The sequence below is a fragment of the Tachyglossus aculeatus genome, chromosome 4 (genome assembly GCF_015852505.1).
Source record: "Tachyglossus aculeatus isolate mTacAcu1 chromosome 4, mTacAcu1.pri, whole genome shotgun sequence".
Lineage (NCBI taxonomy): Eukaryota > Metazoa > Chordata > Mammalia > Monotremata > Tachyglossidae > Tachyglossus > Tachyglossus aculeatus.
The window spans coordinates 110,972,316-110,986,936 of NC_052069.1; the positions used below are offsets into that span (position 1 = coordinate 110,972,316).

Consider the following 14,621-nt stretch of genomic DNA (forward strand, 5'->3'; position numbering starts at 1 on the left):
AAGCTCGTTTGGGGCAGGGGATGTGTCTTCTAATTCTGTTGTAGTCTCTGAAGGGCTTAACACAGTGCACTGCACATAGCAAGTGCTCAATAAATAACACTGATTGATTGACTGCCTTCAAAAACCTGACAGCTTATAGATCCCCAGGGCATATGGAGCAACTGTGCAGTCTAAAATCCCATGCAGGTGTCCCCCTCCCAGGGCTGCAAGGAGAATATCTGAGATCACATGGCCGTGGTGGCAAGTGTGTGATGGGACACATTTTAAGTTAAAAGCATTAGCTTCAGGCCTATTTGTGAAACTCCCAGCCACATAAGACTTTCAATAGTAGTTTTAATAATGAACGCCTACTGGGCAGTGCTCTCCAGTGAGTGCTTGGAAAAGTACTAAAGAAGCAGCAGATATCTACTTTGCCCACAAGAAGCTTACACTGTAAGAGGGAAGGCAGACATAAAAAATTAACATCAAATGGAACAGGAATTCTAAACTGAATGTTCAAATGACTACACATAAAGTCAAGGCCAGGAGGTGGGTTTTTCCATCCCAATATCCAGGCTGAAGGCCATTTAGGCTCGGTTACCTGCCCCCACAGACTGTAGGCACAAGAGACCTTATTAATTTCAGGGGATTATTTGGTAGGAAGCCCTAATTGTCTGCTCGCATTTGATGCCTGGCATGGCTCAGTGGAAAGAGCCTGGGCTCAGGAGTCAGTGGTCATTGGTTCTAATCCCGGCTCCACCAATTGTCAGCTGTGTGACTTTGGGCAAGTCCCTTCACTTTTCTGTGCCTCAGTTACCTCATCTGTAAAATGGGGATTAAGATTGTGAGCCCTACATGGGACAATCTGATCACCTTGTATCCTCCCCAGCGCTTAGAACACTGCTTTGCACATAGTAAACATTTAGCAAATGCCATTATTATTATTGGCTGAAAGTATAAGCTTATTTCCCAGACTCCCCTTTACACCTGGGCTGCCTACAAACCTTCAGTGTTTTAAAATCCACCACCCTCATGCAGCCCCAGCCTGACCCAGAGTATGTGCTGGGCAGAGGGGGCTGTGTTTTCTATTTATCTGTAGCCTGTGACTTCGTTTCTGTAGCCAAACAACTCCTGGGTGCTGATAACCATCCCATGTCCTTTGGGCTTCCAGAGGGCCTTCCTTTGGTGGGTCCTAAGGGGTTCATCTCTGACATGCAGGCATAGTATTGTTCCTTCTTTTATGCTGGACAATGGAGTGGGTCTGTGGTTGGTGTACCTCTGGTCAGACACAGGCATTTGAGGTGAGCTGGACACTGAACCTACTGGAGTCCCTCCCTGGGGCATCTTTAGCAAATACTTTTTCCGCTTTGGGTTGACTTGGACTCCCATTCCATCGGAGGAGCTGCCCTTCCCACAATATAACAGGCACACTCCCTGCCCACAATGAAATTACAGTCTAGAGGGGAGACAGACATTAATATAAATAAACTATGAATATGTATATAAGTACTGTGAGGCTGAGAGCAGGTGGGTGAATAAAGGGAGCAAATGTGGGTGATGCAGAAGGGAGTGAGAGAAAAGAAAATGAAGGCTTAGTCAGGGAAGGCCTTTTGGAGGAGATGGGCCTTCAATAAAGCTTTGAAGATGGGGGGAGTAATTGTCTGTCAGATATGAAAAGGGGGGGCACTCCAGCCTAGAGGCAAGAGGTGGGCAAGAGGTTGAGGCACAGTGAGTAGGTTAGCATTAGAGGATTGAAGTGCCCAGGCTGGGTTGTACTAGAAGAGTAGCTAGATGAGGTAGGAGGGTGCAAGGTGATTGACTGCTTTAAAGAAGATGGTTGAGTTTTTGTTTGATTCAGAGGTGGATAGGCAACAACTGGAGGTTCTTGAGGAGTGGGGGAAAATGGACTGAATGGTTTTGCCCTCAGTGGAGAGCTCAGGTCATGGGGAACAGTGGCATGGTTGGAGGTGGAGACAAAGGAGAGGAGACCAGGCAAGGCTGTTGGATGTGGATGGGTGGTGGAACATGGCAGACAGCTGACCAGAGTATGGGTGGTCAGTGAGATGTTGGGGTGCATTGGTCAGAAAGGAAAGAGAACAAGGGCACATTGAAGAGCATTATAATTCATCCCAGGGATGCCCCATCCATCCAGCCTGACAGCTTTGTTCTTCCTTACAGCCGCACGGTCCTCCAGGAAGTCCTAGAGACAGACCTGAGCAACGAAGCCTTCCCTTTCTCGACTCACAAGCTGGTCAGAGCTGCTGGGCACCTGGTAGGTACTGGAAAACCTCAGTCCTAGCTCGGGTCTCATGGCACAACAAGGAGAGAGGGTAAGAAATAGAACTGCTTGATCAGGCCTATAGTGCTCTTTCAGTGCTCTCCTAACCAGGTCTCTAGAAAAGATGGCAGACAGACTAAGAGATGGGCCAGGAGGTCATGTGATGCAGGGACTTTGGAGGAGGCAAGAGATCACATATATGTTGCCAACTTGTACTTCCCAAGCGTTTAGTACAGTGCTCTGCACACAGTAAGCGCTCAATAAATACGACTGATTGATCACACGATACCGGCCCTAGCCGATCAGCCAGGACTCTGTATAGCACAGTGTAGAGCAGGGAGTTGAATCCCTTGGCCAGGTTTCCACACTGTCCCTCCACTGAGAAAGCGAAAGAGCAGAAAGCCTACAGAGTGAGACGAGAAGCAGTGTGGCTTAGTGGAAATAATAATAATAATAATAATAATATCTATTTATTCTGACGGTTTTGACACCTGTCTACACGTTTTGCTTTGTTGTCTGTCTCCCCCTTCTAGACTGGGAGCCCATTGTTTGGTAGGTACTGTCTCTATATGCTGCCGACTTGTACTTCCCAAGTGCTTAGTACAGTGCTCTGCACACAGTAAGCGCTCACTAAATACAGTTGAATGAATGAATAATAATAATAATAATTGTGGTATTTGTTAAGTGCTTACTATGTGCCAAGCACTGTTCTAAGCACAAGGTAATCAGGTTGGACAGTCCCTGTCCCACATGGGGCTCACAGTCTTAATCCCCATTTTATAGATGAGGCCAGAGAAGTGAAGTGACTTGCCCAAAGTCACACAGCAGACGTGGAGGAGCCAGAATTAGAACCCAGGTCCTTCTGATTCCCAGACCTGTGCTCTATCCACTAGGCCATGCTGCTTCTCCAGAGTTCTAATCTGAGCCCAGCTACTTGTCTGCTGTGTGACCTTGGGCAAGTCACTTCACTTATCTGTGCCTCAGTTACCTTATGTGGTACAGGGACTGTGTCTGCCCTGATTATCTTGTATCTACCCTAGTGCTTAGTACAATGCCTGGCACATAGTAAGTGCTTAACAAATGCAACTAAAAAAAAACATTGAGGCTGGATCGCAGCAGATCTGGTGTCTGGAGTCCTAGAACTGGATGCTGCACCAGTGAGCACAGGACTGGAGACTTGGGTTTCACCCATTTTGTCTTTAAGTGCTCCTAGGGTGTAACACCTTCCCTCCTGCTCCATCCCCTTGACAGCCCACTGTCCTCCAGGAAGCCATCCCAAGATTGTGCTGGCAAGACAGGCCCTGATCTCAGGTGGCTGCCCAGAGAAAGGATTCCTCAGCAGGCAGCTCACCCAGAGCCAAGTCCCTAAAATGGAAGCAGATAGAACCATCTCCCCTACTCTCCAACCCTGGGCTGAAACAGGCTGAATCTGGCCCCATCCTAAACACCGAACCAAAATATGCTTTTCTGTAGCCCTCTCATCTCTGCATTTCCTTGCAGGCACACTCCAGTGTCCCACCCTTTATGGCTGGGGAAGTCACAGTCCAGGGTGGCTCAGGAGCTTTCCTCGAATTAGTGGTAGTGGCAAGGGTGTGAACTCAGGGGCCAAGAGTTCTTGCCTTAGAAGGAGTGTGCCCTAGTGGATAGAGCACATGTCTGGGAATCAGAATGTTCTGGGTTCTAATCACAGCTCTGCCACTTGGCTGCTGTGTGAACTTCATTCATTTGTTCATTCATTCAATCATACTTCTTGAGCACTTACTGTGTGCAGAGCACTGTACTTAGTGTTTGGAAAGTACAATTCAGCAACAGAGACAATCCCTACCCAACAACGGGCTTACAGTCTAGGAGGGGGGAATAGTCTAGCAGGGGGCAAGTCACCTCACTTCTCTGTGCCTCAGTTCCCTCATCTCTAAAATGGGGATTAAGAATGTGAGCCCTATGTGGGATAGGGACTGTGACCAACTCAATTCCCTTGTATCTACCCAGTGCTTAGTACAGTGGCTGGCACAAGTAAGTGTTTAACAAATGCACAACTATTATTACTATTATCATTACTAAATAAATAATATTATGAACCCTCCCTATTTGTGCCCTTGAAGTCCAACCTCAAACTCCTGTACCCGCAACTGCCACCCTTCGCTCCAGTGACTCACTCATGAAGAGAAATTCCATGAGTAACTTAACAATGGGCATTAGGATTGGGCTAGGGTGGCCAGCAATGTCCCTCCAAGAAACCAGAGCCTGAAAGCCCTGGTATTACGCCAGCACATAAGGTAACTCAGTGGCATAATATGGGTGCCACTTTTGGCAAAATCACCCAAGTCATTTCATTCATTCAATCATATTTATTGAGCGCTTACTGTGTGCAGAGCACTGTACTAAGCGCTTGGGAAGTACAAGTTGGCAACATATGGAGACGGTCCCTACCCAACAACGGGCACACAGTCTAGAAGGGGGAGACAGACAACAAAACAAAACGTGGGCAGGTGTCAAGTCAGAATAAATAGAAGTAAAGCTAGATGCACATCATTAACAAAATAAATACAATAGTAAATATGTACAAGTAAAATAAATAGAGTGATAAATCTGTACAAACATATATACAAGTGCTGTGGGGAGGGGAAGGAGGTAGGGCAGGGGGGATGGGGAGGAGGAGAGGAAAATGGGGGCTCAGTCTGGGAAGGCCTCCTGGAGGTGGTGAGCTCTCATTAGGGCTTTGGAAGGAGGAAGAGAGCTAGCTTGGCGGATGTGTGGAGGGAGGGCATTCCAGGCCAGAGGGAGGATGTGGGCCGGGGGTCAACGGCGGGACAGGCGAGAATGAGGTACAGTGAGGAGGTGAGCGGCAGAGGAGCGGAGGGTGTGGGCTGAGCGAATCATTTGCCGTTAACGCTAGGGCAAGATGCACTACTGTGGTTGACTTTCCAACACCCCCTTTTCCAGAAGCCACCACTAGGACTTGCTTAACACTTTCTATTGGCTTTGGTTTGGGAAGTCCACAAGCCATGATTTGGGTTCTCCTTTCTTTCAGTGGATCATTGTCAGAAAGGGATGACTTTGGCCAGCAGCCCCACACCAGGCCGAGCCCGAGCTGGGCGGCGCTGTAGAGGACCAGCGGCAGCAGCAGCCGCCGCCCCCACGGCCCCATTCCTTGCGTGTGCACGCTGATCAGCTCTGCGCCCGCTCACCCAAACCTAAAGCATTTCTCCTGAACGGTCTAATTTTCATCACTGAGCACAGTGCTCTGCTCACAGTAAGCTCTCAAATATTACCATTTAGTAGCTGGCGTGGCTCAGTGGAAAGAGCGTGGGCTTTGGAGTCAGAGGTCATGGGTTCGAATTCCCGCTCTGCCAACTGTCAGCTGTGTGACTTTGGGCAAGTCACTTAACTTCTCTGGGCCTCAGTTACCTCATCTGTAAAATGGGGATTAAAACTGTGACACCCCCCTCCCCTGCCGTGGGACAACCTGATCAACTTATAATAATAATAATAATAATGGTATTTATCCAGCGCTTACTATGTTTAAAGCACTGTTCTAAGTGCTATGGAGGTCACAAGGTGATCAGGTTGTCCCATGGGGGGCTCACAGTCTTAATCCCCATTTTACAGATGAGGTAAACGAGGCACAGAGAAGTTAAGTGACTTGCCCAAAGTCACACAGCTGACAATTGGCGGAGCCGGGATTTGAACCCATGACCTCTGACTCCAAAGCCCGGGCTCTTTTCCACTGAGCCACACTGCTTCTCTTGTAACCTCCCCAGTGCTTAGAACAGTGCCTTGCACATAGTAAGTGCTTAACAAATACCATCACTATTATTATTCCACCCAGAGCCCCCATCCCAAATGCTCCAGTGCCATCATGTTCTCCTCCCAGGGCTGTGTTGACAAAACCACTCCTTCCAGGGGCATATGATACAAGTGTGCATTGGCTAAGATATATTTGACTGATTTATTGGCATCCCTGGGTGTCCTGATTGTATCCCACCCCATTGAAGGGGTTGAATTCTGGCATGTTCATGAGCTGTGTCCTCTAATTGCTTTCTGCACAGGGGATCTGATTGGTTCAGAATATTTGCCAACCTTCTGACAGAAATTTCTAAAGTGTACATTTGGTGAACTTTTATTAAATTCCTGTCCTCTGTCTCAGGCAATGATCAAATCATAGTGGGACACACAGAGACCGAGAGACAGAGAAGGTGTTTCTGAAAAAGTCGGTGGGGGACACAGTCTGCTTCCCAATCCGGGGGACAGAAAAGAGTTTGAGAGGGGGCCCTGAAGTGGTCCTTTTGTTGGAGTGTCAGAGGCCTCCCCAGAAGGGGTAGAAGCCAGGCTCACCAGACTGCCCCACCTCCCTCTTCCCCCGCTTTGCCCCCTGTTGCTACCCTGATGCCTGACGTAGTTTAAAGGACTTAATCGATGATTGAGGTGGCAAGTTACTGCAGCCATTTATTTTGGAAGACTTCAACAAATAAAAGGTCATAGTTCACAATGGTAGCAATCCTTCAAGGAACGTTTCTGGGCCACAGAGTTCCACAGGAGTGGAAGGGAAAGGAATATAGGTGTTGAGAAGTTAAATACCGGACACAAAGGTGTTCAGCACCATATTTATACCAGTCAGGGGACTTATCAGCTGGAAATTGGACTGCCCAGCATCTCTCCCTGAACCAGACAGAAATTTCCTTTCTTCCCCAAGGGACTGAGGTAGGAAGAAGAGAAGGAACAGATGACATTATCTTTCTTGCTGTCTGGTGTTTTGGAGGAATGAGAAGAACCCGTCCTCTTCTCTCTCCAGCATCCAGAGCAAATCTTCAAGCCCACCCTCCTCATAGCTGGCCACTGGCTCAGAGGAACCCTATCTCAGTTCTCCAAATGGTCAGGGGATGGGTGAGTGGAGATAAAGAGAGCTGCAGTGCTTACAGTCCGGCATGGGAGAGATCAGACTGAAGAATACATCTTGAACACTCCAGAGGAGAAAAAACTTGATTGCAGTCTAGCAAATGAATTACAAATAAATCGCAAGGGTAGAAATAGCAGAAAGAGTTTTCAGGGAAAAAAAAACCTAAATATTTTTCTCGATGTCTGGGAGCTCCTTCCTCACAGCAGGTTCTCTTCCTGTCCCCAGGGGCAGAGCTGGAGGGGAGACTCTGTCTTGGTTATTTCCTGCCGTGCACTGCTGAGTCTTGCAAGGCAGCAAAGAGTAGACAAGCAAGACCTAGAGTCCTCTGAAGTCAGCACCCAAAGTTACAGGGCTCTCACCTCCACCCCAAAGACAAACGATGTTTAGGGAACAAGGTTATGTATTCCAGCCTCCAGCCCAGGACTCACTGCCTCTATAGGTTGGTTCTCCTGCCCAGCCTTGTCCGGAAGGGGCTTGGTCCTATTTTTCTAAATGTTAGAAAAGCAGAATAAGTTGGATTTTTTGGATAGAGAACCCATTGTTGTGTGTTTGTTTTCCTCCCCTTGGCCCTGGCCTTTCGCTCCACTGTGTGTGGGGTCTGCGGAAAGTTTTGCTGTTCTGTGTGGGGGCTGAGGAAGGTGGGAGGGAGAAGAAGGGAGAGAGAGAGAGAGAGAGAGAGAGAGAAAGAAAGAAAAAGGGTGGGCGGGAACCAGGTGTGATGGGGAGCTGCTGTAAAAGGAAAAAAAGAGAAAAATGCAAAAAGTAGTTTTTCTGCTGCCGGAGATGGCAGCTGTCCATGTTGATGTTGGCCGCCTGACTCCTCTTTCCTGTGGTCTCCTGGGGGCATTCTCTGTCCCCTTGTTTCAGCCCCCCCTCCTTACCCCGCCCCTGACATTCGCCTGCTGGCTGACTCCTGCTTCCTGGCAGACAAGAGCCTGTCTGCAACCCGGCTTGCTGTGTTTGTGTCTTGTTCACCTGCAGCGAGGCTGGGATGGGATCAGGGAATTGGTGCCAATTCTCAGGGCCGAGCTGGGCCCTGGGGGACAGCGCTTCCGAGACGAATCTGTCTCATTCAACTGCTGCCTGACCAAATACACACACTGTCTCTCTCTCACTGTGGGGACCTGCATGTATACTTTGTATTTGCAGGCCAAGAAAGAGGCCTCTAATGTGACTCGACATTTGGTGCTCTTTTATTTCCTGTGGTATTTATTAAGTGCTTACTGTGTGCCAGGCACTGTGCTAAGGGCTGGTAGATACAAGGTAAACAGGTTGACTCACGAGGGGCTCATAGTCTTAATCCCCATTTTACAGATGAGGAAACTGAGGCACAGAGAAGTAAAGCGACTTGCCCTAGGTCACAGAGTAGACAAGTGGCAGAGCCGGGATTAGAATCTAGGTCCTTCTGACTCCCAGTCCCATGCTATATCCACTAGACGATGCTGGCTTCTCCTAACTCTTCCACATTTCTTGAGAGTGAGATGAGAGTGGACCAGAGCTGGAAAGGTGTTTCCCTGGGTTCTTCCAACCCTGGCCTCAGCAGAGCCCCTCACTGTCTCTTCCAGCATGCCACACCTTGCTATCCCTCACACCTGTATCTATTGCCAGGGAAGATGCCTGAATGATTTCTCTGTGCCTGCAGGAGAAGTTTGGGATCAGGGCTTGAGAACTTCTATGGTGAGTTGTCATAAGTTGAGCACCAAAATGTAAAAGCCGAATGAATCCCAGTGTTAGCATCACCTTGGAGAAAGGTCACTCTGTCAGCCTCTTGTCTGACCTCCACAGTTTGCCCAGCAGCTCGATCTGGGAGAAAACTGGGCCGCCATTGAGAAACCTGCCAGTAACATCCCAGGATCCGTGTCCTATAGTGACTGCAAGGTGGTTCTGTGCTCCCCTCCCCACAACTGCCCCTCTATGACCCAGAATTCCACCCGCCTTTCACTGAGGGTATAAATGCTGAGTCTTTCATTGGTGAAGCCTTCTGTGGCTTGATGTGTAAAGTGGAAGAGTTTGTTTCTGGCCTGTTTCTGTCTGATGTAGGGTCCATCTCCAAGGAACAAAAGTGACAAGCTTCTAGCTCATATGATAGCCCAGATTCCATCCCCTCCCAGGCATGGGCTGGGGATGGTGGCTACTGAGCTTGCCCTTGACTCTCACGGGAACTGGGCTCCTAGAACTGGAACTGGGCTTGGGGAGCAGAGATGGAGTCAGACTTCTCCATGCTGTGTGGTCTCCCTTGGCCATGGTAGAGTGTAGGTTTAGTAGGGAACTCCCTGAGAGCTTTCACCAGAGAAAGGGGCTCCAGAAGCCTCGACCGCTTCTCCGCCACCCAGGGTTGCAGTCAGCCAGCCATCCTACTTGGCAGGTGGAAAGTGTGGGCTACCGGTAACCAGCTGACTGAGATGTCCCTCCGGATTGAACAGCAAACATAGTCTGTCACGTTCTCTGTGGGATGGAGCAGTCCTGGTTCTGAGGAGACAAGGCAGCTTGCCAACTCCAGCCTTCTGTTTGAGAACTGGCACCTACTGTGGCTGAGTGTCTCTCCACTGGCGATCCTGGTTCTGCCTGAGGGTATATCACCTGAGCTGCAAACCGGGCCTGCCTGCCTTCCTCCCTAAAAGCCACCCTTAGGAGCTTGTAAACTCTAGACTCTGATTGTAAGCTCGTTGTGGGCAGGGAATGTGTTGTTATATTGTACCCTTCCAAGCTCGGCACACAGTCTTTTCTTGTCTTATGCCTTACGTCTTATGAGAAGCAGCGTGGCTCAGTTAAAAGAGTATGGGTTTGGGAGTCTGAGGTCATGTGTTCGAATCCCGACTCCGCCACTTGTCTGCTGTGTGACTTTGGGCAAGTCACTTAACTTCTCTGTGCCTCAGTTACCTCATCTGGAAAATGGGGATTAAGACTGTGAGCCCCGTGTGGGAGAACCTAATCACCTTCTATCCCCCCCCAGTGCTTAGAACAGTGCTTTACACATAGCGCTTTACAAATACCATCATTATTGTTATTATTATTATTATGCTGTCGAGTCATTTCTGACCCATAGCGACTCCATGGATGTATCTCTCCCAGAACACCCCACTCGCCATCTGCAATGGTTCTGGTAGTGTATCCATACAGAGTTCTTGGTAAAAATACAGAAGTAGTTTATCATTGCCTCCTTCTGCACAGTAAACCTGAGCCTCCACCCTCGATTCTCTCCCATACTGCTGCTGCCCAGCACAGATGAGTTTTGGTTTGTAACAGATTGCCTTCCACTTGCTATCCACTGCCCAAGCTTGGAATAGAATGGATATGCCTCTGCTTGACTCTCCCTCCCATAGCCGAGACTGGTAGAGTACTGGAAACTATCCAAGTGAATTCCTGAGAGGTGCTGCACACACTAAGTGCTCAATAAATACAATTGACTGACTGACGATTGACTAGGAGAACCCAAGGTCTGGGTTTCTCTTTATCCTGATCACAATCCCGTTGGGCTCAGGTCAACAGAACAAGGACCAGGACTCTGCTCCACTGTAGGTAACAGGCCCAGGGCTTCTCCCTGCTGGGGAAACAATGGTGGTCTAGTGGAAAGAGCAGAGGCCTTGGAGTCAGGGGACTTGGGTTCTAATCCTGGCTTTGCCACTATCTGCTATGTGACCTTTTCTCTGAGCCTCAGTCCCCTCATCTACAAAATGGGGATTCAATACCTGTTCTCCCTCCTACTTACTCCATGAGCCCCATGTGGAACCTGATTATCCTGTATCTACCCCTTTGCTTAGTAAAATGCCTGGTTTATAGTAAGCACTTAAGAAATACTACAATAATTATTAGACTACAGAACAGCATCCAGTTCACAGTCTCCTAGTGCCAAGGTGCTGGCATTTGCCCAGTTCCTTCCTCCTCACTGCCCTTGACTCATTATCTGGTCATTTTCTAGATGGCTGCCCAGGAGTTCCAGCCCGAGTACAGGATGGGAGTTTCCACTCAGTCCTCTTAGCCAGAGCCAAAAAGGATTACTGTTCAGGACAGATGACGGGCTATTGGATGGCTGAGCATGGAGAAGGAAAACGGGTGATTGGACATATGCAAGTTCCCATGAACTGGGCTTCCTATTTAGACTTCAATTTCTCAGTGGTCCAGGGGTCCCAGCAGGTCCATGGGAAATTTTGTGCATGTGTAGCTGGGCAGGGAAAATAGGTTTTTAGATGTCAGACTGAAGCCTCATTTCTGCCTGTGATTCATACCCTACTGAAAAGGGAATAGGATTGGGAGGCAGGAGTCATGGGTTCTAGTCCCAGTTTTCCCATTGCTCTGCTGCTGCATGACAGTGGACAAGTCATTTAATCTCTCTATGGCTCAGTTTTCTTACCTGTACGATGGGGCTGATACCTGCTCACCCTACCTCCTGGATCTGTGGTTCACATGAGTCAGGAGGGCAGATTCTAATCTGCTTTTCTTCTATACAGCATAAGACTTAGCTGAATCAATCAGTCATTAGTATTTATTAAACTCCCACTGTGAGCAGAGCACTGTACTAAGCATTTGGGAGAGTAGTATAGGATCCGTACACATCTGTAATTTATTTATATTAATGTCTGTCTTCCCCTCGACTGTGAAATCACTGTGGGCAGGAAATGTGAATGTTTACATTGTACACTTCCAAGCAGTTAGTAAGTACTCTGCCCATAGTAAGCACTCAATAAATAAATATGAATGAATAAATGAATCAGTAGACATGATCCCTACCTTCAAGGAGCCTACAATCTAGCAGGGGAGACAGACTTGAAAATGATTAATTTCAGCTTGGAGGAAGGCATCAAGTCTAAATATACATCCATAAGTGGAATGTGGGGTTGTGACTAGTTAAAAGCTGAATAAGGTGCTTAGTAGAAGCAGTTTGGTCTAGTGGAAAGAGCATGAGCCTGGGGGTCAGAGGACCTGGGTTCTAATCCTGACTCTTCCATATGCCTTCTGTTTGACTTTGGCAAGTCACTTAACTTCTCTGTTCCTCGGTTACCTTATCTGCAAAATGGGAATTAAATCCTACTCCCTCCTACTTAACAGTGTGATCCCTATGTGGGTTAAGGACTGTGTCCAACCTGATTAACTTGTATCCACCCTATCGCTTAGAACAGTGGCTGGCACATAGTAAGTACTTAAATACTATAATCATTGTTATTATTATTCTTAGAAGGAGCTGACGTGCAGTGATTTGATACATAGTTAGAATTTAATAAATACTACGGTGATTATGGTTGACCAGTAAACTCTCTCCTTGACCCCCAGGAGAATCAATTCTCTCCTGGCCTCTTCCAGGATCCTGAATGAGGTACCAAGTCCCACAGGTTTTTCCTAATCCTTCCTAAGAGGCTTTGCCCTTGGCATTTATTCCCCCTGCACCAGACTTTAAGCCCTTAGCTGGGGTAGGAAAGGTGAGGAGAAATCCCACAAATAGAGGAGCTATCCTGCAGGACATTTGCCGGAAGAAAGAGTAGACTCTCACCGGCAAGACCCCCATGCCATGGCCCAAGGGTTAATTGTTCACTTCTGGTCTTGACTTTCACTCTCTGGGCACAGCTGTTAGCTCAACCAGAGAGAAGTTTAATTAGCAAGTGTGGAAGGGACCTGACTACCACCACTGGCCTGGAATAAACCGGAATGGAATTTAGAGAGGATTCTAGCTTACTTCATGTTGAGCTGCTGAGGTCATTCCTGGGGCAAATGGGGCATGGTTTTGAACACAACCAAACCCTGGATTGGAGGATTTTTTGTGGAGGGGAAAAAAGATGGGCCCTTTCTCCAGGGGGAGGATGGCATCATCCTACAACTTGAGCAAAAGTGGCAAAAGGCCAAACCTGATGATGGTAAAGAAAACTGTGCTCTTGGTTGAATTCTTCAATGGATGGGCTGCATGACATTAGCTAAAATTCACTTCTAAATAATTAGGATAAACATCAGCGTTCCTTCCCTAGAACGTAAACTCTGTCTGATGATGGAGGCTCCCACTGAGAAGGATGGATGTCTTGGCCCTGAAGAGTCAGTACCAAGAACTTGTACAAAAAAAACAAAACAAAACAAATAAAGGATCTTAGGGATAGTGGTTTTGTTTAGTAGCTCTATTTACATTCTCTCGGCCCTGCCAGTTGTATTCCTTCTGGGCCATGGAGACTTGTAAGCTCTTTGTCTATTCATTGTTATATTTTACTTTCCCAATTGCATAGTACAGTGCTTTGCACACATAAGCATTCAATAAATATGATCGATTGAATGAACATGGAGTGCACTATGAGTAGGAGAGCAGAGGTGCAGCGCATTGTGAAATGCATGCAAACGTTGAGTTTTGTTTCTATGGGAAAGATCCAAAGACAAATTACCCTTAGCATGATGTGCCTTTAAAACGTAACCCAATGGGCCTTGGTAGGTGCTGTCTGTCTTTGCCAGCCACGTAAGCCAGCTAGTTTTCACCATTCCAGCTGGGCTTGCTAGCTTCCCAGAAGGCCTTGGGTGGTTCTGGGAATTGAAACTTTCACTGCTGTTGGCAGCATCCCTCAATAGACAATCCCCTAATTGCAGAACCATATCTAGAACTTGGGTCTCCCACTTCCCAGCGCTGGGCTCCTTCGACTGGACCGAGATGAGGGGGAAACCCAGCCTAGAGGGCTGGAGAACGTGAGACCTGTCTGAACGGTGCCTCTTAACAGATCAGGTTCTCCAGACAGCCTTGATTTCAGTCTACCCACCTCCCTCCCCGCTCCATATTATTGGCTCCATTAAGTACCATTTATGTAAGTTTAGTTCTGCCTCATTCATCACCCACCAGTTGATAGAGCAGGAAAGTGAACAAATGGCAGCTGGAGAGCTAAGTGAGGGGCCTCTTTCCAACTGGAGGCCAAAGTGCAAAATTAAACTTGTCTGACGGGAATGTTGCCGGCTGGGAGCTGCCGGTGAGCAAGACGGATGCCGTCGCCAGCTTGTTAAAAAGGCACGGAACTTTTAGAGGCTGTGTGCTTAATGTGATTAAGAGCTAAATGGCCAATCCTTCAACTGTCATAGAATCCCGGCCCCGTGTCGCTAACTCCAGCTGTGCACACGGGGCCCCAGCCTAGTCTCTAAGATGGGGCCAATCACCATCTCAACTGGTAGATGCTGCAGCGGCTCAAGGTTTCTCCACCTGCAAGTGCAGTGCCTGCTCTAGTGAAGCATATCATAAGAGAAACAGTGTAGCCTAGTGGATAGATAATGGGCCTGGGAGTCAGTTGGACCTGGGTTCTTATCCCAGCTCTGCCATTTGTCTGCCCTGTGACTTTGGGCAAATCACTTCATTTCTCTGTGCCTCAGTTCCTACATCTGTAAAATGGTAATTAAGACCACGAGCCCCAAATGGACAGGGGCTTTGTCCAAATTGTTTACCTTGTAACTACTCCAGTGCTTAGAACAGTGCTTGACACACAGTAAGCACTTAACAAATACCATCATTATTAATGG

The 14,621-nt window shown here is 48.0% G+C and overlaps 1 protein-coding gene across 3 annotated transcripts in view; it reads left to right on the top strand.

Annotated features, from left to right (window-relative positions):
- SARDH (sarcosine dehydrogenase) overlaps positions 1–14,621 on the top strand; it is a 102,048-nt gene that overhangs the window by 59,500 nt on the left and 27,927 nt on the right. For all 3 annotated transcript variants that reach the window (XM_038745439.1, XM_038745440.1, XM_038745441.1), the window contains one exon: positions 2,158–2,251. In XM_038745439.1, the coding sequence (XP_038601367.1) occupies positions 2,158–2,251 (94 nt within the window). The remainder of the gene's footprint in view (positions 1–2,157; positions 2,252–14,621) is intronic.